This window comes from Bufo gargarizans, chromosome 3 (assembly GCF_014858855.1).
Source record: "Bufo gargarizans isolate SCDJY-AF-19 chromosome 3, ASM1485885v1, whole genome shotgun sequence".
Taxonomy (NCBI): Eukaryota; Metazoa; Chordata; class Amphibia; order Anura; family Bufonidae; genus Bufo; species Bufo gargarizans.
In genome coordinates, this window is record NC_058082.1 from 72637306 (window position 1) to 72665014 (window position 27709).

At 39.0% G+C, this 27709-nt stretch overlaps 1 protein-coding gene across 11 annotated transcripts in view; it reads right to left on the reverse strand.

Annotated features, from left to right (window-relative positions):
* NBEA (neurobeachin) overlaps positions 1-27709 on the reverse strand; it is a 580876-nt gene that overhangs the window by 245050 nt on the left and 308117 nt on the right. For all 11 annotated transcript variants that reach the window (XM_044287233.1, XM_044287230.1, XM_044287232.1 and 8 more), the window contains one exon: positions 20295-20356. In XM_044287233.1, the coding sequence (XP_044143168.1) occupies positions 20295-20356 (62 nt within the window). The remainder of the gene's footprint in view (positions 1-20294; positions 20357-27709) is intronic.

The window sequence follows — 27709 nt, forward strand, 5'->3', positions numbered from 1 at the left end:
ATATATTAGTAAGTGCCTTGTATTAACTTACTCTACATTATAAATGTCATTTGCTGAAGTGAGACAACCCCTTTAATTATGAAATCATCCTATTATCATTATTATTAGACAGGAGCCACATAAATACATATCTGGTCACAGATGCATTCTGATACATTATGGGCATTAACCGTGCTGTACCAATGTAACTTGTTAAACAGGTAGCAACGTATAAAGATGCAGTTAAAGAGGTATAATTATTACGGGTTTGAGCAAATAAAGGTTATTTTTTGTATAAAGTTATTACATTTTAGGTATCAGGCCTCGTGCACACGACCCTATGTATTTTGCAGTTCTACAAAATATGGATACCGGCATGCATCCAACAATTTCCATGGGCCCCCATTTGGCAAAATCCCTATTCTTAGCAATGACTGCACCTGAAATGGCTAACCTCATTACAGGGATTGTGTCACTGCAAAATGACTGATTGTTTAAATCATATTTTAAAGAATTTTTGGTGATGTTATTTGTAATTTTCCATGTCAATATCTATAAGCAAAAACCATAAAATCCTGCAGTTTTCGCACTGGCCACTAAGCGACACTGGTCTGTACAGATCACTTTACTGCAGTTATCTGCTTATCTGTCACTCTAACCCTGCCTGTACTAATACCACCTCTGTGTACAGATAAGGCAGGATCCTCCATTCACAATAGGTGGTTGTCAAATGTTATCTATTGTTTCCTTGTACAATGACCTCTGGATGCTCAGAAAACTCTCCCATAGAAGTCAGTAAGGTCCCCTCCTGACTATTGTGTCTATGGCCCATGGGGCTGTCTTAAAGCAATTTTCTTAAAGCTTTATAAATGCTGTTAAGAACAGCTCAGGCAAGATGGCCGCCCCAATAATCATGTTCAGGATATAGAATAAGAAAAGAAGATCTGGTTATCTGGTTTTAAATGTTTTTTTACTGGCAGAAAGAAATGGTGACATATTCCCTTTAAGTTAGAGATGCCTACACACATACTTTTAGTATTTAATGGATGTCTGAACGATAGAAAACTATCAGATTACTTCTAAGCAACTCCAGTTCCCTGACCGCTATGGACTATAGAAGAGCTATGAGTATGAAGAAGCCCAACTTCTAGGTGTTTTTTATTGATGAGCTTTTCTCAGAATATGACATCAAAATCAGACATTGGCAGGGGGTCGCAGCTTAAAGAGCACAGCTCCATCCACTGTATAGCGGCTCTGCTTGGTATTGCAGGCCAGGCCCCTTCATTTTAAACGAGACTGAGTTGCACCCTGGGGCCTGTGTCCGATGAACGTGACTTAACTTGCCTAGGAAGAGGCCGCAGTAGTCCTCTTCAAATAGCTGATTGGCGGGGGTGGTGGGACTCAGATCCCCACTGATCAGATCTTGATGGCCTATGCTGAGGATGGGTCATCAATATTATATGGAAACCACTTTAAGTATATCTCCACCTTTGCAAAAATGCTTCCCATTGCTGTAATGTCTTTAAAGCATGAAATAAAGTAATTTTGTAAATAGTTTGATTAAAAATCCCCTACTGTTTGGTGCCTACAGTTATTATGTAGATGTCTCCATGGTTACAGACTACAAACAAACCTGTCTGCAGTCTGACCCTGCAGTTATTAATTATTCCTTGGCGCACTGACCAAGAATTTTCTTATAGGCACTTGAGGAATGGACAGATGGAAGTAAGTAATCCATAACAAGATCACAGGGCTTGTGTGTGTAACCATGGAAACATAAAGATGTGCATAGGAGCTGTAGACACATCCAGCAGTGCCAGACCTCCCTGACTGCTTCCTCAATGATCCGGCAAAGCATTCTCCCCAATCACAGAGAGAGGCGAGGGTCTGCACACTTCTCACTCTCTCAGTCTGACGCCGATCTGTATGATCAGTGCAGGCAGGAGAGGATATGCAGCAGGGCTGTGTGTATACAGCGGAGCTGTGTGTATACAGCAGGGTTGTGTGTGTGCATAATATTTGTACCGCAAAGGTGTGTGTGCATAATGTGCGTGCTGTAGAGGTGTGTATGTGTATTAGTATAATGTTATGATCATGGAGAGTGAATAAAGAAAAAAAAATTATGATATATATATATATATATATATATATACATACACACACACACACACACACAATGATAACCTATCCTCAGGAATAGGTCATCATTATCAGATTGGTGGGGGGTCCAAGTCCCAGCACCCCTTGCCGATCAGTTGTTACAGGGAGCTACCGCTCTCAGAGCTCTGGAGAGCACAGCCAGCTCCCGGCATCTCTCCAAGCACAGCGCCATACATAGTATAGCAGCTCTGCTTGGTACCGCAGCTCAGCCCCATTCACTACTATGTGTGACCGCTCATGGAGTGCCAGCCTCTTCTAACAGTTGATTGGCTCAGGGGGTCCTGGGACTCGGACCCCTGCTGATGTGATATTGAAGACCTATCCTGAGGATAGGTCAGCAATATTAATTAACGGAACACCTCATTAATAATTAGAAAATAATATAATATTTTCTGTTGTCTAATCCTGGGGTGTATTTTATAATCAGGTGTGTTTTATAGTCGAAACATATGGTTGTCTGTATGACCACAGTACTGAGTATCTTCCCTATAGTAAATGAATCAGTACAACATTAAATACAATACAGGCCATGGAAAAATCATTATTGTTATTCATTAATTATATTTTCTGTAAAACAGCTTACAGATTTTCTTTTTTCCATGATCAACTGCAATACCAGACATAGAATCAAGTGGCGCTACTTATGGGAGAAAAAACACAGACTTATTTGAACTCTCGCACGCGCCCTTTAGATGTTTGGGGATATATACCTGGGTCTACATAACCACGGCTTTAACCTTCTGCAATGTGTTAGTCATTTTAGATAGCTATCATCTTTAATGCAGTTTTCCAGGACTGTTACTAGGAAGTCGAAACGAGTCAGGTTGCTTCATTATGTGCTCGCTATACAAAGCCCCAAATCTGATTTTCCTTCTCTCCTTATTGCAGTTATGGTTCCTGTTAAACCGAGTAAAAGGTCAAAACAAAACAAAACCTGACAAATGTGCGGGGCCAATTGTTGGAAGCCTGCAGACAATTTCTTCCATACCTTCACTGGAAGGAGGTGGCATTTTTGCAGTGCTAAAGAAACTCCAGCTGACACATGGAAGCCAACCTAATGTAAATAATTCAATCTGAACCTCACATTCCTACTCACGCAGCCATTTGTTTTAATAAAGAAATCAGCACAACATTCAGTTGCTATAGTTGCCGAAGGGTTAAGACAACCTTATGAGCAGCAACTGGAAGCAATTAGAGATAACTATAGAATCTGAGAGAAGACAGGATTTTTCTTGAAGCAAGCTCTAGATCTGCTAGTCATCAAAGATGGGGGGAAAAAAAAGTGAAACAAATTTCTACACGAGTTATTTTGAAAATCCACCACTAACAACGTTATCAAAGGCATGACAAAGTCTGAAGAGAACAAAGACCGGCTGGGCCAAGAAAAATATCTTCATTCACTTAAAGGACCACGAAACCTGAAATATAATCCGGCACCCTTTACCTGCAGAACCCAGAGGCTGACCAGACTGTAAAATTGATCATACTTCTGCTGCTTGGTGAAATTTAGACTTTTTTTTTTTTTTTACTTATATTTTAGATTCTCTTAGGGCCAGTTCACACTGAGTTTTTTGGCACAGATTTTGGAGCATTTCCTCCCAAAATCAGCTCCAAAAAACGTGTCAGAACAGCCCCGCATTCATTTCAATAGGGAAGAAGCACTTGCAGAAACAAAAAGCAACATGGACTATCTTGGGGTGGAATCTACGCTGAATCTACCATTTAAGGAAATGGGAAGCATAAAAAAAACTGCTTCATGTCCATGTGTTGTTTGAACGGATGGCAAAAACCACAAGCTGAAAATGCAGTTTTGCATTGAAGTGAACAACAATTGTTTAAAAAAATAAAAGCCTCAAAAGACGTATCAAAAACACATGGAAAAACACGCTAAAAAAAAACCCGCACAAATTACACGCTGAATTTTGTGAAAAAATAAAACATATCCATATGCCAGTTTTTTTTTTTTGCGGATCCATTGTAACAATGCATAAGACGGACAAGAATAGGACATGTTCTATTTTATTTGCGGGGAACGGACATACGGATGCGGATAGCACATGGTGTGCTGTCGGCATTTTTTGTGGATCCATTGAAATAAATGAGTCCGCATCCTATCTGCAAAAAAATTGGAACGGACGCGGAAACCAAATACGTTCGTGTGCATGAGGCCTAATTCAGCAGATTTCAGGACACTAATGGGCGTTTCACACAAATCTATTGCGGGAATCCCGCTCCGTGTGCGAGTGTGGCATTATACTGATTCATAATGCTGTGTGTTTCTGCATGACCTTACTTCTACAGGATCATACTGACAGCTTTATGTCAGTATGATTGTGTAGAAGCACACAGCATTATAAATCTGTATAATCTCGTGTGCTCCTGTGAGTCCAGAACGGAGGATCACGCTCACGCACAGAGCGTGATTCCTGCAATGGAGTCACTCGTGTGAAAGTACCCTAAGGTTGCACTGCATTATAAATCAGTATAAGGGCTCATGCACACGACAGTATTTAGCGTTCAGTATACTGGCCGTTTTTTAGTTCAGTATGCGGTACATATACTGAACCATTCATTTCAATGGTTCAGCAAAAAAAAACTGAAGTGTCTCCGTGTGCATTCCGTTTCAGTATTTCCATATTTCCGTACCGTTAAAAGATAGAACATGTCCTATTCATGTCAGCAAATCACGGTGCTTGGCTCCATTTAAGTCAATGGGTCCGCCAAAAAATGGAACACATACGGAAATGCATCCGTATGTCTTCCGTATCTGTTCCGTTTTTTCTGAACCATCTATTGAAAATGTTATGCCCAGACCAATTTTTTCTATGTAATTACTGCATACTGTATATGGCATATGAAAAAACGGAACGGAAAAACAAAAAAAAACTGAACATTGGATCTGTAAAAAACGGACCGCAAAACACTAAAAAAGCTATACTGTCGTGTGCATGAGCCCTAATGCTCTGCGATTCCGTCAGTGGAGCGGAGGCCAGAACCGGACCTCTCACCGACGCACACTGCGGGTTTATCTCATTCAGCTCGCTCGTGTCAAAGAGGCCTTAGGGCTGCAAGAAAACAATCAGGATCTCTTCAGGTTCTCTGCTAAGGCCACAACAAAGTTATATGAAGACAGTCTTCACACAAAGGAGAGGGGGAAGCAATCCTTATCAAAATGTCATTGTGGATTGTTCCCTTCTCCTTTTTGCCATTTGTTTCTTGACACTCAGTATGTAAGGTTCCTAATATAAGTGCACCTAGGAACATCTTTTTTTCTTCTAAAGATCAGTGTCCGATCGTGATAAGCAAACACATTCCTAGTGTCACAAGTCTGGTGTGGCAGATCTTCTGGTGGCTCAGCTCTTACAGTTTTTACATGTACTGACTGTATTTGGACTTATCTACCTCCTGGGAGCATTTTTAAAACACTGCATTTTTTATTTATATATTTTTTTTAACTACAGTATATGACATTGGATCCTGCCTGTTTTTTCCTGGCTGTTGTTTTGCAGCTTTGCTTCCCATTTATGTATATAGGACCTTTTCATAGACAAAATCTTATTTGGTATTGTAATTCACATAATAAGTTAGGCTACTTTCACATCAGCGTTTTTTCTGGATCCGTCATGCATCAGCAAAAGCGCTTCCGTCATGATAATACAACCGTCTGCATCCGTTATGAACCGGTCCGGTTGTATTATCTCTAAAATAGCCATGACGGATCAGTCTCTAAAACCATTGTAAGTCAATGGGGAACGGATCAGCATTCTTTTGCGTCAGAGAAAGCGGATCTCTCTCCATTGACTTACACCGCTCTGCAGCTCAGGCCTTGTGTGCGTCATGGGAAAGATGGAATGGAACGGAGAGACTCTGGTGCGCAGACTGATAGTGCTACGGATTGCTCACCACCAACTGACAGATGGATGGGGCAAACGGCGGCTGCGTCGGGTCGCCGTTGAGATCCTATAACGGAGCTCAATTCCGGAAAGGGAAAGCGCTAGTGTGAAAGTAGCCTTATCTGTACTTATAGCATCCATGGTGATAGTCAATTCAGAGCAGTCTCCCCTAACATGCTGGGATTCTTCGTAACACAGTAGCAAGACCTGTTGTTTTTACAGCAGGAATGAAGATGCTTAGATAAAAGCCTCAGCACGCCTAAAGCCTCAATGACATGTCAGTGTTCCACGGATGTGTGCTGTACGTGTTCTCCACGGACAGCACATGTCCCCATTCCTTTTACTGTGCATTTTCACACATCAGTGTTTTAGCACAGTCCGGGGGTCTGTTTTTTTTTTAGCACAGGATGATGCTCCATTTCATCTGTGTTCACGGATCCATCACGCCCATTATTGTCTATGAGGCTTAAGACAATATAATGCTGGGCAAGAATTAAGCAATGCTTTACTCGCCCCTATTTTCAATCTATTTGCAGTACGACTGGGAGCAGGGGCTTCTTGGAGAGTGGTACAATTGCGCATGGTAATAAGATTGGGAATCACTAATCCAGCGCATACGATAGGTTTAAGACCAATTTTCAATATCACAGCTCTTCACTTTAAAAGGAATCTCAGACTCAAGACAAACTTGTAAAAAATAGTCCCAAACACACATTTAATCCAATATCTCTAGCTAGAAGTTTGTACAGGTCAAAGGCATCAGAAGATCTGTGAAGGTCAAGTGTAGGAACCATGTTAAACCTTTACTGATGGGTTAGATGAAGGACTACTAGGATGTTATTGGTCTCAGTCACATTTTCCTATATTCGGATGATCAGAATTTTACAGTATTAGTACGTTTTAGCTAAGACTGTATATTGAAAATACCTCCAAAAATATACCCAATGCAATACCACCAGATACCATGCAGCTCGTTTGCAACTAAGCATAAAAGGTTGATATTCAATAGTATCCATCTCATTTTGATGATCATAGGCTAATATGATACCCATTACCCAAACTCATTTCTTTATAAAGCTTCACATATGGATTTGAAAATCAAGAAAAATAATTTATATTTAATGCTTTCCAGCTTAGGTTGAAGGAAAACCTTATATCATTGAGATGGCACTCACTGAAAAAAATATATATAATTGCCTTAAACTTCTAAGGATACAAATCAAGGAAATAATGTTATAAATGATGGGAGATTGCTAAATCAAAGATTGACGGCTTTGTACAGGACTTACACAAAGTATATGTTTCATTCACCTAGATGTCCATTGGTCCCGATTGTGGATCCTGTATAGTCTGAGAGGCCGTCCATATGAACTGAATTATCTATGACATGTACCTTCAGACACTCGTAATCTGATATTTCACGTAAATTTAGACCATACCTCAAAAAGGAGCCTCTGGCTATGCTACATCTATTCAGGAGCCGAGATAAGGGGGAGAAGAAAATCTGACATTTTTGCTAATCTACAGTCGTTAACATGGAATTTCCATCTTAAAGGGCATAAAAGTATCTAATTTGCTGTAGTAATTTAAAGAAAAACAAACTTGGCATTTCCTCTTCCTGTCGGAATATATACAGTAACCCAATTCCTCTGCTTATAGCTTGCAAGAAAAAAATAAAAAAGACTGGGGGGAGAAGCGTCCATGGATTTCCACTTCTGCTGTAAGACATGGGAAATCCAATGTAAGCAAATAAATCTAATGTCATTTGCTTTCTGTAAGTGAAAGAGATCCTAACAGTGGAATAAATGGGCTGCTGATCCGATAGTATGAGCTATAAATCCTGCTGGTTATAAACACTGGATGGATTGAGGTGATTGAAGTAACTACCTCCAACCTACATGAAAGCTCAAACCTCCATACAAACACTTGATACAGTTTGCACTTTGCTACATGTGTCCAATACTCTACTGCTCCACTAAACAGCAAGGAAACCTGCTCCGGCCTAAGTTTAATTCTTCCTTTACATTTCGGATTTCTTTTGAATCCACTTTTGGCTTTGGCTGAAAAACCTTCAGGAAAATCTGCTTCAAAGCCTCCACCAAAAAACCTCTGTGTGAACCTCTCCTTACAGGGAAGTAAACATCGTACTGCTATTTAGACCGATTTCACTACTACCAGTTCTGCGTGTATAAATGTGGACATTGACGTGGGCGGTGATTCAGTGATTTCCATATGCACAGTGTCCCTATGGTATGGCGCTGGTAGCAAAAGGGTTAACAAGGTGAAGTTATTTTAACTTTTTTTTGTGTAGGGGACACGATTAGGACTATTTTTGTAATATACTTTATTAGGCGATTTTGTACTTTTGGTTTAATTAAAACAAAAAAAACAACAGAAACTGGCTCTGAAGTTGCCCCTTAGCAATGCTCTTAAAGCACAGAACACTGAGGACGCTCCCGGCTTACTGTTGGATGCACAGGGTGTCCGCCTCTACCCTCACTGCCTCCCTCCTACAGATATCAAGTGACCTTAGATGCTATAAAAACACCTCCTTCTGACTTCTATACAGTCAGTGGTGAGAGCCGAGTAGATCTGTGCTCGATATCCCTGGCGTGCTCACTAACTAGCCGCTGCCGAGCTACAGGAGAGTCCGGCAGTCAATACAGAAGACAGGGAGACAGAGAGACAGTGTACAGAGACCAGCTATATATACTGCATGTATACAGCGACTGCTAGCCATCCTAAAATTTTATTATCAGGCAAAATTGTGATTCTGGCATTTCTATACAAAGCGTATGCTGCCACAAATTATCCATTACATGAGGGTCTGAAAGCGACCACTTAATATCTTTTGAATGTATGAATGCTCTGCACTACATTACTAAGTAAAGAATAGATGTTCTAATATTTTAATATCTTCAAAATCTAACATCACATGAATGGGAGCTGAGCCACAGTACACGGGCAGGGTCACTACATAGTGGTTGGCACCTTCTGCTTCCAGCTCTGTCTGATCAGTGGGGTTGCAGGGTGTTGGACCCCCACCGATCTGATATTGAAGATTGTATTCTGATGATAGGTTATCAGTATCTATGTCCCAGAATATACCTTTAATTTAATCAAAATCACACAGTAATTAAAGGGGTTATCCAATATCTAAAATATCCCCCCCCCCCCCCCCAATGCCCGGATCCCTGCACGGCCGCCTCTGCATTTCCCTGTCGATCAGATCAAGGGGGTGGAAGGGGGTCTTGGGGAGCAGCCAATAGCAGGCTGCGATGGAGACAAGCCCCCTTGAGGCTGGTCACTGTCGCGGCCTGCTATTGTCTGCTCCCTCTGTCACCGGATGTTTTGATCCCAGCGTCAGGGAGTGGCGCGGGTGCCGGGGAGCATGCAAGTATAATCCATGGAAGGGGAAGTGCCCAGCCATTTTTGTTAGATATTGGATAACCCCTTTAATACGCAGGTTGAAAGGAGAACAGTATAAGTGAGGACCCAATCTGGAGATCATCAACTTATTGTCAATATGGTGCGTGTCTAGTTCATTTTAATGCACAAGTGAAGCCCCTTCTCAAACAAAGCTTCACTCTGTCACTGATTGCCCAATTCCAGACTGTTAGCTGCTTTTGTCTGTATATTCACAGTCAAATATTCAGTGTCCAGCTAACCAGAACGTCAACTGGATTTAATCAAGTATCTCCCCGGCCTGCATGTGTTTCTTAGAAAAGTATCAAGACGTGAGCTGCTGTTAGTTTATATATAGATTACCCAGGAAGGGATATTTCTCATTATGAACTTGTATCAGATTGCATATGTCATTACAGCCTCATTAATACAAACCGTTGTTTTCTTTGCATGCATGAGAAGACATTTACTTCCAATATGAACCCCGGGTAAATTATTTTTCTGAAAAAACTACTTTAACTTTGTTAAGAAAACCAAACAAATATTCCCAGTTTTACCATTAATGGCCCATCACATATTCTTAAAATGTTTCCAAAGTTAACCATGCAAAAAACGTAATTTATTAAGTGCTTAAAGGGGAAGTCCAGGAATTTTAATAACCTATGCTTAAGATAGGTGGGGGTCCTAACATAATCAGCTGTTATAAAGTAGTTCCTGAGCTGTAAGTAGGCACCAAAACTACACAGCTCCACCCCACACCGAAACAGCTGATGGGTGGGGGTGAGGGGTTTTGGACCCCTGCAGATCAGATATTGGTCCTGAGAATGGGCCATCATATGAAAACCCTGAATAAACGCCTTTAATACAGCTTTTGTGTATATATAGCATAGGGCACATACTTGTCCTGTCGTGAACATTTTTAATGCTTGACCATTTGGCTGTTGGAAAATAAAAGCAGAATTACCTAAGAGATATTAGGCAAAATTAGCTAAATGGGAATTTTGAAGAATTCCCTGACTAATATTAAAATAAATCTTAATCCCAAACTGCATGGGGGCATTAAAATAAAATAAATGTTGTTCAACTTGAGGCTTGTGTATAAGATGCAGCTGAAATGTCTCTATGAATTTGGTTAACGACAGTGAGACAATTATACATGGAATGGTTGCCTATGTAAAAAGAGAAAAATTGTTCTGCAGGTTTAACATGAGAGGGTTGTTCAGGTCTTTTATACCTCCTCTTCAGCAGGGAAGAGAGTTACATTTTTGGGGATATTGTTTTTTTAAAATTATATATCTTGTTTGTTTTTGTTTATTTTTATTTTGAAAAAAAAACAAACATTTTTATTTCTTTTTTAAAAGTGATCTAGACAAAATTATTCTAGATATGTCGGCGACATAGTGTCATCGAGTCTACAACATTACCACAATTTTTTGCTTTTAATACATCTTTTGGTTTACAATTTTCCAACATCCAATGTGATAGGCCTCGTGCACACCGGGGGCTGGCTGTGCCCGTGCTGTGGACCGCAAACTGCGGTCCCAAATGCACGGGTACTGATCGTGTGCCCGCCATCTACGGACATGCACTACTTTTTTATGGTGCCGAGACATGGATAGAAAGCCCACGGAAGCACTCCGTAGTGTTTCTGATCCATGACTGGATTCCGCACCATATGTTCCAGATTGCAGACCCATTCAAGTAATTGAGTCTGCATCCGTGATACGGTGCGCACATGCCCGGTGCCCGTATATTGCATACCTGCTGTTTGTGGGCTGCAATAGCAGGGATCTGCTATAGTTGTGTGCATGAGGCTTTAGGCTGCATATAAAATGCACATTTCATTGCATATTTTAATGTTTGTCACTGACCTACATTTCCTAGCATGCTAAGCTCAGATAGCTCACTTTCAATGTCTGTTTATATATTATTTAATGCACGGTATATATATATATATATATATATATATATATATATATATATATATGAGTTATGCAAATACAATACTCCCATCCCCAACAGCAAATGATCTAATATAACAAAAGTCACACTACTTTTCTCCCCTGCCACTGTTTGTTGTCCTGGTTGCAGCAGTGATGTCTGTGCATAACACATACTCGCTGAAGCCAATCACTGGCCTCAGAAGTCACATCCAATGCACTGACGAGGCTACTGATTGGATGCATGATGACCTCAGGTATACAGGATGTCACTGCTGCAGCCAGGAAGATGATAGCACCTCTGCAAGATTGGAGCATGGTGCAAGAAGCAGCAGGGGAGTAAAATTGTATGAATTCTTAAAATTTTAGACAATTTACTGTTGCTGCAGTTTTTTCCTTTTAACTTTGGCAGCATTTTTAAGTATATAAGCATTAACATTATGACGAGGACACCAAGATATTTGCCCTAAAATATACCTAAAGGCATTAGAAGCCTGGAAAAGAAATGGCCGAACTTGCAAGAGGAAGTCTGTAAACACATATTTTACTTTTGGCTTGAAGTACACATCCCAAATGTCTTCCCTCATGAACATGCCAACTATACCACATTGGATGTTGTGTCATGCTCTGGTGGTACTACCAGCTATCGTCTGGGAGAATATGGAGTGTGTGATCAGATGGCAGCTGTTCTATTTTCTCTCTCTCCGGCATTAATCTCTGAAAGGAAGACAAACTGTGCTCAACCGAGCCCGGGTTCCTTTGAACTCCGCATACTGGAGGCCATTGCTAGGAGCCTAGAACACCCGAGGCTGGGCACTGTGAATCTAGTACACCCAAGGCCGGTGGTAACAAGCCAGTACACCGGAGGCCAGGTACTGTGAATCCGATACACTTGAGGCCAAGTATAATAAACCTGGTACGCCTACCATTCCTACCAGAGAATGAAATTCACCACCAGCTCAGCAGAGAATAAATGCAAGTATTAGTTTTCAAGATGTTGGCAGTATACCTTTGATATATCAAATGTCGGGCACATCCATTGGTATAGTAGAAACATAAATATTAGAAATTCATAATTTTACATGAATACACAGCGCTCTACTTGAGGCAACACATGTTTTAAAGGCAACGCTGATGAATACTTGGAAATGATCTCATCTCTTTTACCTTGCTATTAGCATGTCTAAAACTGAAAGCTTTGAGAGCCATTTTAATGTGGCATATATGTAACAGGAGACATGTTTTGCAGTCTGTAACCTTTTACCCTTGCACAAGCAGCAAACAGAAGTGTCAAATAACGGTATTTTATTTGTCCATCTATATGCAGCTAGATATCGGATATAACCGAGAGCGAAAATTTGAAAAATTAAAGCTTTGGACATCTTCTTGTACCTTCAAAACATGTAATATGGAGAGCCATTAAGAGGGTATCATACATAAGGTTCTGCTAAATGTTGTTAGTGAGGAAACATTGATAGGGCTTAAATTTCTCACTCTTTCCTTCAATCAATACTAGAGGCAAAGTTTCATCTCTGGGGCCACTAATGGCAGGAATTGCTGGAGCCAGCAAAAGCGTAATGCTAGACCTCTGATTAGATGATGAGGCCATCAAGAACCTCATGTTACATTTCACTTTATTCATGTGAACTGCAAAGGATGAAGGTAGCTCTGTACCATTTTTCTTCTCTACCAAACAAAAGGAGCACAACTTAAAAAAAAAAAAAATAGTAATTTTTTAAATTACTGCTCGACATAAAGATCAGAGGCCATAATAGATCTTGTGGAATTTGCCTCCAACCTTCAATACAATCAACAGGCAACGGATTTTGCAAATGCCCTGCAGGAGTGAGCCTGAAGCTGGAACCCCACCGAGGATCCCTGCCAAGGTTGTATTTTTCCAAGTCCTCTCTCACCATCTTCTATCCAAAGAAAAAATGAAACTAATCATTTCCTTACAGACCAAGCGGAGGAGAATGGGCAAACAAACAGCAGGTACGTAGAGGATACATGCCACTTCAATAATCTGCATGCTGCAAATATCTCTAGTTTCAGATCTAAAGGCACATTGCATAATAGATAGGGAATTCTGTATTCATTAAAGCTAAAGTGAGGAAATGTTCAAACTTTTGCTTGAAATTCTCAGAAGGTTATATCACTTGATGTTAGCTTGTGCAAAATCGCTATAAAAAGGCATATAAAAATGACAAAAGAAATGGCCGTGAAATGTAAACCAGATTGATTAAAAACGATCTCTATTTCGGGTTGTTAGTGTTGATTATGTACTTTATTATTAGGCTCTAGTGACACCAGCATCATGGCCTCCATCTAATTTTTATCTTCTCTATCTACCGGCTAAGACAATGCAGATATTCTTTCTGTTAATACTGCCATGACAGTTATGTCGGTTCTATTTTCAGATGGATTCTGAAGGACCCCAAAGGGTGATTTTAATTAGATAATATATATACATAGAGAGAGAGAGAGAGAGCGATGGATCCTATATTCCCCGAATTCAATTGAGGCCAAAGAAAAGCCACTCATTTTGGAGTAGGGTTTCATTTATAAAAGGTGACCTTGTTGTGGTGGATGAGCACAAATTATTTTGGTCAGTAAATATTTGCCAAGTACTTAATATTCATTTATTTAGTGAATCAGCATTAGTAAAATGTATGAGGAATATAGTCAATGGGGAAAATGTATCATGAGGAGAATATTTGAAGTCAGTTATGCTTGAGTCTGCGTTGTACTTTATGCCACATTTATCAAATGTCGCATGTTGTTTCATCAATTTGTCTCATCCTTAAAGGCCATTAACATGGCTGACCATTTAAACCGATCATCTCTAACCAGTGTTATGTGGTAGTAATGCTCGTCAGCGATGATCTGGCGGTGTAAATGCACCGCCGATTACCCGATGAATGAGCAAAGCGATCGTTCATCGGGTAATTATATCTTTTCTGCAGCACAAAAGATCATCGTTTCCCAATGTCAGATTGTGCTGTGTAAACATGACCTGCTGTCGGGAAACAACGAGACAGTACGGGGAAGAGCGATGGCATTAGCGATCACTGCTCCCCATGCTCTGGAGGAGATCGCAGCATGTAAAAATGCACCAGTCTCCTCCACTAGCGATCAGCAGATTGTTGGGAAGGAACACTTCCTTCCCGACAATCTATTAGATTGTTGTCCCATGTAAGAAAAAGGACTTTAAAGGGAACCTGTCACCGGGATTTTGTGTATAGAGCTGAGGACATGGGTTGCTAGATGGCCGCTAGCACATCCGCAATATCCAGTCCCCATAGCTCTGTGTGCTTTTATTGTGTAAAAAAAAAAACGATTTGATACATATGTAAAACCTGAGATGAGTCCTGTATGTGGGATGAGTCAGGGACAGGACTCATCTCAGGTTTATTTGCATATGTATCAAATCGTTTTTTTTACACAATAAAATCACACAGAGCTATGGAGAATGGGTATTGCGGATGTGCTAGCGGCCATCTAGCAACCAATGTCCTCAGCTCTATACACAAAATCCTGGTGACAGGTTCCCTTTAAGACCTCACACTTTTGTCTAGAAAAGCTATTCCAGTTTTCCTCCTCCACCATTCCACTGGAGTGAGATTGCGCCTTTTTTTTTTTTAAAGTCTCAGTAATAAATCTGGACTGGAACTCCTTAACATGGCTAGCCACACCCACTTTCCAACCCATACTTACACAGAATTCTGGAGTAAAGGCATGATGAATCAGGGCCAATGTTTATGCATTGCATGTTTTTGTGATTTTATAGTGGGTCTGTCAGGCTTCTGTCGAGGTTCAAGTCTTCTTGTATCAAAAATTCTGGAACTTTCGATGAAATGGCAAGAAGCTAGACTGCTAAGGTAGACTAAGCCTAAATCAGTCTATGTAGAACTGGTAATGGTATTTGGTGCAATTTAATTTACCAATGTTCTACTTCCCTTAGCCATGAACATGCAAAACTCATATTAACCACTTCTCGACCGCCAATTGACTATAAACGTCCTTGAGCTGTCTGTTTATCTCTGAATGGACATTCTGAAAGATCCATTCAGAGATGGCAGCTGAATGCTAATAGTGCAGCTGCCGAGCGGGGGGGCCCACTGTCAGTGACAGCAGCGCACCCCAGAGAGAAGGCAGGGACCGTGCTGTACAGCCTCTCTGGGGGGTGTATTTCCCCTGTAACTGGGGATACTATGTCAGCCCCAGTTACAGGAGAAATCAATAGTTAAAAAAAAAAATATAATGAATGGGGGACATAAAGTGTAAAATAAAAATAAAATAAAATAAAAAATAGTGTTTTGAAAAAAATTAAAAGTTTCCCGCCAAACCAGTTATTTAAAAAATATAAATAAAAGACATATTTGGTATCACTGTGTTCACAACGACCAGCTCTATAAAAATATCATATGATCTACCCCATCAGGTGAACACCATAAAAAAATAAAAATAAACAAACATTACGCCAAAACTGATTTTTTAGTGAGCTCACTTCCCAAAAAACATAATGTTAATCAATCAAAAAGTCATATGTACCCCAAAATGGTAGTAAAAAAACGTCACCTCATCCAGCAAAAAATGAGCCCCCATACAAGACCATAGCCAGAAAAAAAAAAATATATATATGGCTTTTTGAAAATTGCAACACAAAAACATGATTAATTTTTTTAAAAAATGCTCTTATTGTGTAAAATGTAAAAAAATAAAATAAAAATAGACCTATTTGATATCGTCGCATCCTTAACAATTGGCTCTACAAAAATATCACATGATCTACCCCATCAACTTAACGGTGTAAAAAATAAAAAATAAGAAAAATTATGCCAAAACAGTTTTTTTAGTCACCTCACAAAAAACATAATATCAAATCAATCAAAAAGTTGTATGTACCTCAAAATGGTAGCAATCACACAAGACTATAGCCAGAAAAATGAAAAAAATATGGCTCTAAGAAAATGGCAACACAAAAACATGATTTTTTTTTTTTTTTAAAAAAAAAAAAAATGTATTGTGTAAAACGTAAGAAAACCTAGACATATTTGGTATCGTTGCGTCCGTAATGACCGGATCATTAAAGATATCACATGATCTACCCCATCAAGTGAACGGTGTATAAAAAATAAAAAATGACACCAAACTGCTTTTTTCTGTGACTTCACCTCCCAAAAATGAGCTAAAAAGCAACCAGAAAGCCAAATGTACCCCAAAATGGTGCCAATAGAAACTACAGCTTGTCTCGCACAAAATAAGCCCTCACGCAGCTAATTTAACAAAAAAATTAAAAAGTTAATCGCTCTTAAAAACCATGACAGAAAATTCCATGTTAGAAAATCTAGATCCCTCTCCTTTCCTTCTGAGCCCTAGAGTATCCCCAAATAACAGTTTACGACCACAATTGGGGAGTTACTGAATTCAGGAGAAAGTGGGTAGCAAATGGGGGGGGGGGGGAGATTCTCCTGTTATCTTTTGTGAAAAAGAAAGTTTGGGCCTAAAGCACCATTTTCATGTAAAAAAAAAAAATTAAATTTGACATTTTTCACACATAAAAGAATCTATTAAACAGCTGTTGAGTGAAGTGCTCGCTACACCCCTTAAAAATTCCTTGGGTGGTGTAGTTTACAAGATGTGGTCATTTTTGGGAGGTTTTAACTGTGGGGTTACCTCAGGGCCTCTTCAAATGCAACATGGTGCCCAAAGACCATTCCAGCAAAATCTGCCCTCCAAAAACCATATGGCGCTCCTTGCCTTCTGTGCACTGTCGTGTGCCCAAACAGCGGTATACGACCACATATGGGTTGTTTCTGCAAACTGCAGGATCAAGGTAATAAATATTGAGGTTTGTTTTGTTGTTAACCCTTGATGTGTTCCAGGAAAAAATTGATTAAATGGAAAATCTGCAAAAAAAAGTTACATTTTGAAATTTCATCTCTATTTTGCTTTAATTCCTGTGGAAAACCTAAAGGGTTAACAACATTTCTAAAACCAGTTTTGAATAGTTTGAGGGTGTCATTTCTAAAATGGGGTCATTTATGGGTTGGTTCTATTATGTGACATCAGAACTGAACTGGTCCTTAAAAAGTGGGTTTTGGAAATTTTCTTAGAAATTTAAGGAATTGCTTCTAAAATTCTAAGCCTTCTAAATCCTAAAAAAAAAAAAAAATGACATTTACAAACGATGCCAACATAAAGTAGACATATGGGGAATGTTAGGTAATAAATATTTTATGAGGTATCACTTTCTGTTTTAAAAGCAGAGAAATTGAAATTTTGAAAATTGAGAATTTTTTAAAATTTTGGGTAAATTTGGGATTTTTTTCATAAAAAAAGTCGAAATATATTGACTCAAATTTATGACTTTCATGAAGTACAATGTGTCACGAGAAAACAATCTCAGAATGGCTTGGATAAATAAAAGTGTTCCAAAGTTATTACCACATAAAGTGACATGTCAGATTAGCAAAATTAGGCCTGGTCAGAAAGGGGGCAAATGGCCCGATCTGGAAGTGGTTAATCATTACAAAGACCTATAGAGCTTGACGTGAACTGCTTGCCCAAGGTCATCTATAGTTAATCCTGACTTAAAACTGGAATCTGTTATCAAACTAGTGATTCAAAATGTTATAATGGAAATGGTATAACTACAATTTTACAAATAGAAAAAAATTGGTTTGAGACACTGTTCCGAAAGGATTTGTCACCATTTTTTGGGATTTATCACTGTGCAAATTTTAAAAGTAAAAGAAAACACACTGGAAATCCATTTCTTTAACAGACAGTAGAAAAAAAAAGTTCTGTCTACAAATCACTGTCAAAAAGACAATCCAACAGGTGAATCTAAGAACACAAGTTCAAGCAAGCAGTGATTCACATAATACAAGCTAGTCACTGTCAGAAATTGTACAAAGCTGAGAGACCTTACCGTGGGCTCTCGAGCAACCTGTCAACATCGGAGGAACTGAAGCAAGTACAGGAGTGTGTGTGCATGGCTATCACTGTGTTACATCCCACATAATATTCTGAGATTTCATGTAAGGTTGCTTAAGGCAAAAAATTGGAACCTTGAAATATAAAAATTTACTGTACCACATATACCAGGAAAAAAAAAACTGCTCCTCAGTGTCCCTTGCATCAACAGTGGTTCTACACTCTTCGAGAATTAAGTAATTTTATTATTCAGTTATGGTTATCTCAACACACAAAACTGCAGGTGACTACTGTATATAGAAGAAATCATGTTGCAAGTTGTCACAGCTAAAAAATATATTTCACGGTGTATAAATGCAACCTCTCAATGGTCTTGCAACCTTTAGGTTTGTATTTTAGAATTAGCAGAACTCATTTGTCTTCTGGTCTATTTTTTCTTACACAGTGATATTTATTCATATTATACTTCATAATAGTTTTATGCATCTACTAATAGATATTTATAGTAAGTAGGTATTTATAGTCAATTTACTGATCCAAAAATATGGGAAGGACATTAGAGGAATAATGGTTTCTAGAAAAATATAGACTCATTTATCAAAAAATTGATTTCTGTTACAATCTCGTGAGGGATCTGTAATGTCGTTAGTGATATGTTTTATTTTTAGGTTTTATTATGCTTTTTTGTTTTTTAATGCAATAATTAATAAAAAAAATAAAAAAAGACTACTTTCAGTGCCCCTTTTACGGTCTCTACTCAAATGAATTTTCACTGCTGTTTATATTTATACCACAAAATAAAAAATAAAAAAACAAATAAAATAAAATAAACCACTTGGTTTCTTTTTCCATGCCACATGTGGTTTTTATGGTGTTATTTTAGTAACAATTTTTCCACATGGCTGTTAACTGAATTTTTCTCATACACTGAAAGAGGTAAAAACACCAGAAAAAAGTCACCGCTTCAGCACAGTGCATTATTATTATTTTTTTTTAAAGAAGACATAAAGTCAAAAACACTATTAGCAAAAACTGCTTGGATTTCATATTCATATTCCCCATAGGCATTGGGCTAACATGTTTTTAATACAAAAATGCATCAAAAACTGCAGTTGCAAAAAAAGTCAATAAAAACACAAATTCAGACAAACCCCATCAAAAAGCTATGTGTGAACCAACCCTAATGGAATTTCATGATCTTGCAAAATAAAGGTGAATACAGTTCTATCTTCACCATTGTAACATATTAGTTTGCATCTCTAGGTGACAAGTTGCTGGTTTAACAGCATTTTTCAATGTTCTAGCTTTTCTTTATTAGAAGATAACTTTGGTTTGGGGTTATCCATGATCTAGGACCCAATCTACCCATTTCTATTCTTACATCAACCATGTTTGAGTGTAGATGTGAGTTAGGCTATATATGCATGTATGGTGGAAATTATTCACTGCCAAATTTGGGATTACATCCCGTCATGGGAAAGCAAACCTTTGGTAAAGATTTTCCTGCTTTCCCATGATGGTTCCCGATTCAGTTTTTGGACTTTTTAGATACGGTTTTCACACTGAGCTGTAACATGGTCATGCAAATAAAGCTTTATGGGAACCTCTCATCAGACCTTTATGGGTGGGTTCACATCACATTTTATGCCTCAGTTTGAATTATACATTAGAAAAAAAAAAAAGATACAAAAACGCATCACACCACGTTCTTGGATCCTGCACAGTCCGGTAAAAAAAGTATACTTTTTTTTTTTTTTTTTACAATGGAACTCTGTCGGGAATAGATGCCACTGTATGGCATCAGTCTGAGGCTCCCGTTTAACGTATATTTTTTTTGTATACATTTGCCAAGTTCATTAGGGTAATCCTCTGACTTGTAAAAATGTCACATTAAAATATTTCAATAATTAAATGAATGGGAAATGATTCAAATAGTAACATTCTCAATCTGTGGGCAAGCAATAGGTACACAAATTACCTGAGAGCAAAGCAACATGACCAGTTCCACCACCGACGTACTGGACTTCATGCAAACGAGTCCTAAATTAAATACATAAAGAAATACACTGTTAAAGAATGGCCTAAAAAATTGCAACAACATATATACTGTATATCAGGGTGGAAAAAAATCAATGATTTAAAAAAAAATATATATAGGAGATTTTTTTTTATATAAAATGCTTTTTGCGGAAAAAAATATTACCATCCAAAGGTTATTCCATCATGAAATAAAGATTTGTTTTTTAATTATGTAGAATATGTATATGTTTAATTTTTTGGGTAAATAAATTCCATTAATCCATTCACAATGTCATGCTCTTCCAGAGGTCTTTGTAAGATTATTGGGCAGTTTCTCTGCCTACAAGATATTATCACGGATGCTTGGTTTACTTTTGCAGTTCTCAAAACTGAATTTGACTCAGCAGAGATCACATGCCTCTTCTTCACAGCAAAAATGTTATGACATGAACAGAGTTGAGAACAATACCTTAATCCTAACTTCTACAAACCTATGAATGCAATCAACCTAATCAAACTAATATGAAAAGTGTTATTCTAAAAATCTTCATCTACTTGCATATTATAAGTTATACCAGCAAGAATTAGTCTTTATGTAGAAAACTAAGATTTAAATCAAGCCTTACTGACTAGTGATTTAAATCGTGATTTAAATCGTGATTTAAATCAGTTTGATTTAAATCAAATTCGCCCTGCTGTATATATACTTTACATATCAGTAGGTGAAATTTAAATCCTAGATCTCTGGGGGAGGGGGCATTATTAAATAGTACATTTACATAGCAGCACGCGTAAAACTAAGACACAACTAGCACATTTACTGCTTATAATAGTATTACTTATCTTAGTATTACTAGATGTGCTAGTATCAAACTTGTAAAATTTGTATTTATTTATACAATATAAACAATAATAAACAAGTGTTACATTTACATATAAAAAACGGCACATCCTCTTACTAACAACCTCCTCATTTTGGCTACATTCATATAATCTACTATACAAAATAAAACAAAATGTGGAATGATAACCTGTTCTGAAAACTGACCCGACTGATCCAAATGCATCTAAGCAAATTCTGACAAAAAAATTATTGAATTAAGGGAACTCTTCAGGTTTACAATGGGGGCATCTGTGGATGACGCAATGTTATGGGGGCATCTGTGGATGACACACTGTTATGGGGGCATCTGTGGATGACACACTGTTATGGGGGCATCTGTGGATGACACACTGTTATGGGGGCATCTGTGGATGACACACTGTTATGGGGGCATCTGTGGATGACACACTGTTATGGGGGCATCTGTGGATGACACACTGTTATGGGGGCATCTGTGGATGACACACTGTTATGGGGGCATCTGTGGATGACACACTGTTATGGGGGCAGGGCATCTGTGGATGACACACTGTTATGGGGGCATCTGTGGATGACACACTTATGGGGGCATCTGTGGATGACACACTGTTATGGGGGCATCTGTGGATGACACACTGTTATGGGGGCATCTGTGGATGACACACTGTTATGGGGGCATCTGTGGATGACACACTGTTATGGGGGCATCTGTGGATGACACACTGTTATGGGGGCATCTGTGGATGACACACTGTTATGGGGGCATCTGTGGATGAGGCTTATGGGGGGGATCTGTGGATGACACTGTTATGGGATCTGTGGATGACACTGTTATGGGGGATCTGTGGACGACACTTATGGGGGATCTGTGGATGACACTTATGGGGGATCTGTGGATGACACTGTTATGGTGGGGATCTGTGGATGACACATATATAGCATCTTATGCTATATATGTGTCATCCACAGATCCCCATCATAACAGTGTCCCTGTGAAAACAGTGACACCCAATACACCTGGCACCGCTCACAGCAGTCTTCATATCTAAACTGTAGCCATGACACCTTCAGATTTAAACTTTTTACCATTTATATATTTGAAGAACATTTTAGGATTCGTTTTGCTCTCTTCGGCAGTTAATCTCTCGGCCTCTAGTTTGGCTCCTATTATTTGTTTTTTTACACGTTCAATTTTTTTCCTTAGAGTTTTTCAGTGCTTCCTTGCTGCCCTCCTGTTTTAGTGATTTAAATGCTTTCTTTTTTTCGAGTTCTATTTATCCACATTGTTTTTTTTTCTTGTTCCTTAACCCATTCAACCCCGGTCCAGTTTTCACCTTCCTGCCCAGGCCATTTTTTTGCAAATCCGACATGTCACTTTATGTAGTATTAAATTTAAAAAACGCTTTTACTTATCCAGGCCATTCTGAGATTTTTTTTCGTCACATATTGTACTTCATGACAGTGGTAACATTTATTTTAAAAAAACTAATTGTGAATGCCATTTTATTTTTTAGGGACGTTAAAAGGCTTATAAGTTTAGAAGCAAATCTTGAAATTTTTCTGAAAATTTCCTAAAAATCCAATTTTTAAAGGGATTCTGTCACCTGGATTTTAGTGACAGAGCTTTTAACATCATCACATCAGTCTGCTCGTTTTCTATTAAAATACACTAGTATTACTACCCTAAGGCCTCTTTCACACGGGCAAGATTTACGCGCGGGTGCGATGCGTGAGGTCAACGCATTGCACCAGCACTAAATCCGGACCCATTCCCTTCAATGGGGCTGTGCAGATGAGGGGTGATTTTTACGCATCACTTCTAAGTTGCGTGAAAATCGCAGCATGCTCTATATTGTGCGTTTTCCACGCAACACAGGCCCCATAGAAGTGAATGGGGCTGCGTGAAAATCGCAAGCATCCGCGAGCAAGTGCGGATGCGGTGCGATTTTCACGCACGGTTGCTAGGAGATGATTGGGATGGAAACCCGATCATTATTATTTTCCATTATAACATGGTTATAAAGGAAAATAATAGCATTCTTAATACAGAATGCATAGTACAATAGGGCTGGAGGGGTTAAAAAAATAATAATAATAATTTAACTCACCTTAATCCACTTGTTCGCGCAGCTCAGCTTCTCTTCTTTCTTCATATTTGCTGTGCAGTAGGAAAAGGACCTGTGGTGACGTCACTGCGCTCATCAAATCGTCCGTCACATGATCCATCACCATGGCAGTGATGTCACCACAGGTCCTTTTCCTCACAGATGAAGACAGAAGAGAAGCCAGGCTGCGCGAACAAGTGGATTATAGGGAGTTACTTCGCATTCTGTATTAAGAATGCTATAATTTTCCCTTATAACCATGTTATAAGGGAAAATAATACAATCTACAGTCGTGGCCGAAAGTTTTGAGAATGACACAAATATTAGTTTTCACAAAGTTTGCTGCCAAACTGCTTTTAGATCTTTGTTTCAGTTGTTTCTGTGATGTAGTGAAATATAATTACACGCACTTCATACGTTTCAAAGGCTTTTATCGACAATTACATGACATTTATGCAAAGAGTCAGTATTTGCAGTGTTGGCCCTTCTTTTTCAGGACCTCTGCAATTCGACTGGGCATGCTCTCAAGCAACTTCTGGGCCAATTCCTGACTGATAGCAACCCATTCTTTCATAATCACTTCTTGGAGTTTGTCAGAATTAGTGGGTTTTTGTTTGTCCACCCGATTCTTGAGGGTTGACCACAAGTTCTCAATGGGATTAAGATCTGGGGAGTTTCCAGGCCATGGACCCAAAATGTCAACGTTTTGGTCCCCGAGCCACTTCGTTATCATTTTTGCCTTATGGCACGGTGCTCCATCGTGCTGGAAAATGCATTGTTCTTCACCAAACTGTTGTTGGATTGTTGGAAGAAGTTGCTGTTGGAGGGTGTTTTGGTACCATTCTTTATTCATGGCTGTGTTTTTGGGCAAAATTGTGAGTGAGCCCACTCCCTTGGATGAGAAGCAACCCCACACATGAATGGTCTCAGGATGCTTTACTGTTGGCATGACACAGGACTGATGGTAGCGCTCACCTTTTGTTCTCCGGACAAGCCTTTTTCCTGATGCCCCAAACAATCGGAAAGAGGCTTCATCGGAGAATATGACTTTGCAGTCCATTCACCATATTTTCTGCAGAATATCAATCTGTCCCTGATGTTTTTTTTGGAGAGAAGTGGCTTCTTTGCTGCCCTTCTTGACACCAGGCCATCTTTCAAAAGTCTTCGCCTCACTGTGCGTGCAGATGCGCTCACACCTGCCTGCTGCCATTCCTGAGCAAGCTCTGCACTGGTGGCACTCCGATCCCGCAGCTGAATCCTCTTTAGGAGACGATCCTGGCGCTTTGCTGGACTTTCTTGGACGCCCTGAAGCCTTCTTAACAAGAATTGAACCTCTTTCCTTGAAGTTCTTGATGATCCTATAAATTGTTGATTGAGGTGCAATCTTAGTAGCCACAATATCCTTGCCTGTGAAGCCATTTTTATGCAACGCAATGATGGCTGCACGCGTTTATTTGCAGGTCACCATGGTTAACAATGGAAGAACAATGATTTCAAGCATCACCCTCCCTTTAACAGGTCAAGTCTGCCATTTTAACTTAACCCAATCAGCCTGACATAATGATCTCCAGCCTTGTGCTCGTCAACATTCTCACCTGAGTTAACAAGGCGATTACTGAAATGATTTCAGCAGGTCCTTTAATGACAGCAATGAAATGCAGTGGAAAGTTTTTTTGGGGATTAAGTTAATTTTCATGGCAAAGAAGGACTATGCAATTCATCTGATCACTCTTCATAACATTCTGGAGTATATGCAAATTGCTATTGTAAAAACTTAAGCAGCAACTTTTCCAATTTCCAATATTTATGTAATTTTCAAAACTTTTGGCCACGACTGCACACAACACCTAACCCAAACCCGAACTTCTGTGAAGCAGTCCGGGTCTGGGTACCAAACATGCCGAGTTTTCTCACGCGCGTGCAAAACAAATTGCAATGTTTTGCACTCGCGCGGAAAAATCGTGCATGTTCCCGCAATGCACCCGCATCTTTTCCCGCAATGCCCACCAGCCTTAAGTGTTGTCCTTTGTCTAGAAAATTCGCTTTTATTAATATGGTAATTACCTGAGTAAGGAGCCCAAGGGGCTGTCCCTTCGGCCGTTGGAGCACAGACACGCGCCTTCTGCTGGAGCCCAGCACCGCCCCACTGCTAATTTATTCACTCCTCATTGCCGGCTGACGCATGTGCAGTGCGTCCTGTGAGGCCGATTCCAGGCACTGACGTGTATCCACAGAATGCGTTCGCTGAGCCATAAGCTTGCGCATGCGCCGTGGATACACATGTCAGCGCCTGGAATCGGCCTCACAGGACGCACTGCACACGTGCCAGCCGGCAATGAGGAGTGAATAAATTAGCAGGGGGGCGGTGCTGGGCTCCAGGAGAAGGGGCGCGTCTGGGCTCCAACAGCCGGAGGGACAGCCCCTTGGGCTCCTTACTCAGGTAATTACCATATTAATAAAAGCGATTTTCTAGACAAAGGACAACACTTAGGGTAGTAATACTAGTATATTTTAATACAAAACGAGCAGACATGTGATGATGTAAAAAGCTCTGTCACTAAAATCCAGGTGACAGAATCCCTTTAAGGACCAGTTTAGGTCTGAAGTCACTTTGTGAGGCTTACATAATAGAAAGTACCCGAAAATGACCCCATTTTAGAAACTACACCCCTAAAGGTATTCAAAACTGATTTTATAAACTTTGTTAATCCTTTAGGTGTTCCACAAGAATTAATGGAAAATGGAGATGAAATTTCAGAATTTCACTATTTTGGCAGATTTTCCTTTTTAATATTTTTTTTTCGCTAACAAAGCAAGGGTTAACAGCTAAACACAATATTTATTGCCCCGATTCTGTAGTTTACAGAAACCCCCTATATGTGGTCGTAAACTGCTGTATGGGAACACGGCAGGACGCAGAAGGAAAGGAACGCCATATGGTTTTTGGAAGGCAGATTTCGCTAGGATAATTTTAAGCTGCCGTGTCACATTTGAAGACCCCCTGATGCACCCATAGAGTAGAAACTCCCCAAAAATGACACAATTTTGGAAACTAAGGGATAAGGTGGCAATTTTGTTGGTACTATTTTAGGGTACATATAATTTTTGGTTGCTCTATATTACACTTTTTGTGAGGCAAGGTAACAAAAAATAGCTGTTTTGGCACTTTTTTTGTGTTATTTACAGTGTTCATCTGACAGGTTAGATCAGGTGGTATTTTTATAGAGCAAGTTGTTACTGACGCGACAATATCACATTTTTGGAAAAAAAAAAAGATTTTTTTTTAGTGTCTCCATAGTCTTATTGTAGAGCCTCATTTTTTTCAGTATGAGATGACTGATTGGTACTATTTTAGGTTGCATATGACATTTTGATCGCTTAGTATTACACTTTTTGTGATGTAAGGTGACAAAAAATGGCTTTTTTCACACAGTTTTTTTTTATTTTTACGGTGTTCACCTGAGGGGTTAGGTCATGTGATTTTTTTATACGGCAGATTCTTAAGCACGTGGCGATACCTAATATGTAATCTACTTTTTATTTATTTAAGTTTTACACAATAACAGCATTTTTGAAACAAAAAAAAATCTTGTTTTAGTGTGTCCATATTCTAAGAGCCATATATATAATTTTTTATGGGCGATTGTCTTAGGTAGGAGCTAATTTTTGCGGGATGAGATGACTGTTTGATTGGGGGGGAATATGACTTTTTGATCACTTTTTGCGATGTAAGGTGACAAAAAATAGGCATTTTTTTTACACCGTTTTTATGTCATATTTTTTACGGTGTTCACGTGAGGGGTTAGGTCATGTGATAATTTTATAGAGCAGGTTGTCACGGACGCGGCAATACCTAATATGTCTAAAAAAAAACAAGTTTTAGGGTCTCAATAGTCTGAGAACCATAGTTTTAATTTATTTTTTTGGGGGCAATTGTCTTAGGTAGGGGGCTAATTTTTGGCAGGACTATGTGACAGTTAAATTGTTACTATTTTGGGGCCATACACCTTTTTCATTCCTTGGTGTTGCACTTTTAGTGATGTAAGGTAACGAAAAAAAATAATTTTTCAGCAGTTATTTTATTTTTTTGACGGTGTTCACCTGAAGGGTTAGGTCATGTGATATTTTTATAGAGCCGGTCGATACGGACGCGGCGATATATAATATGTCTACTTTTCTTTTTTCCCCATTTAAAAAAATAAAATATATATATATATATTTTTTTTATTTTGGGAAAAAGACGTGTTTTTTTTTACTTGAAACTTTTTTAATTTTTTCAAAACTTATTTTTTTTTACTTTATTTTTTGTCCCATTCTGGGACTTCAACTTTTGAGGGTCTGATGCCCTTTACAATGCATCACAATACTTCTGTATTGTAATGCATTGGCTGTAAGTCTATTACCAGT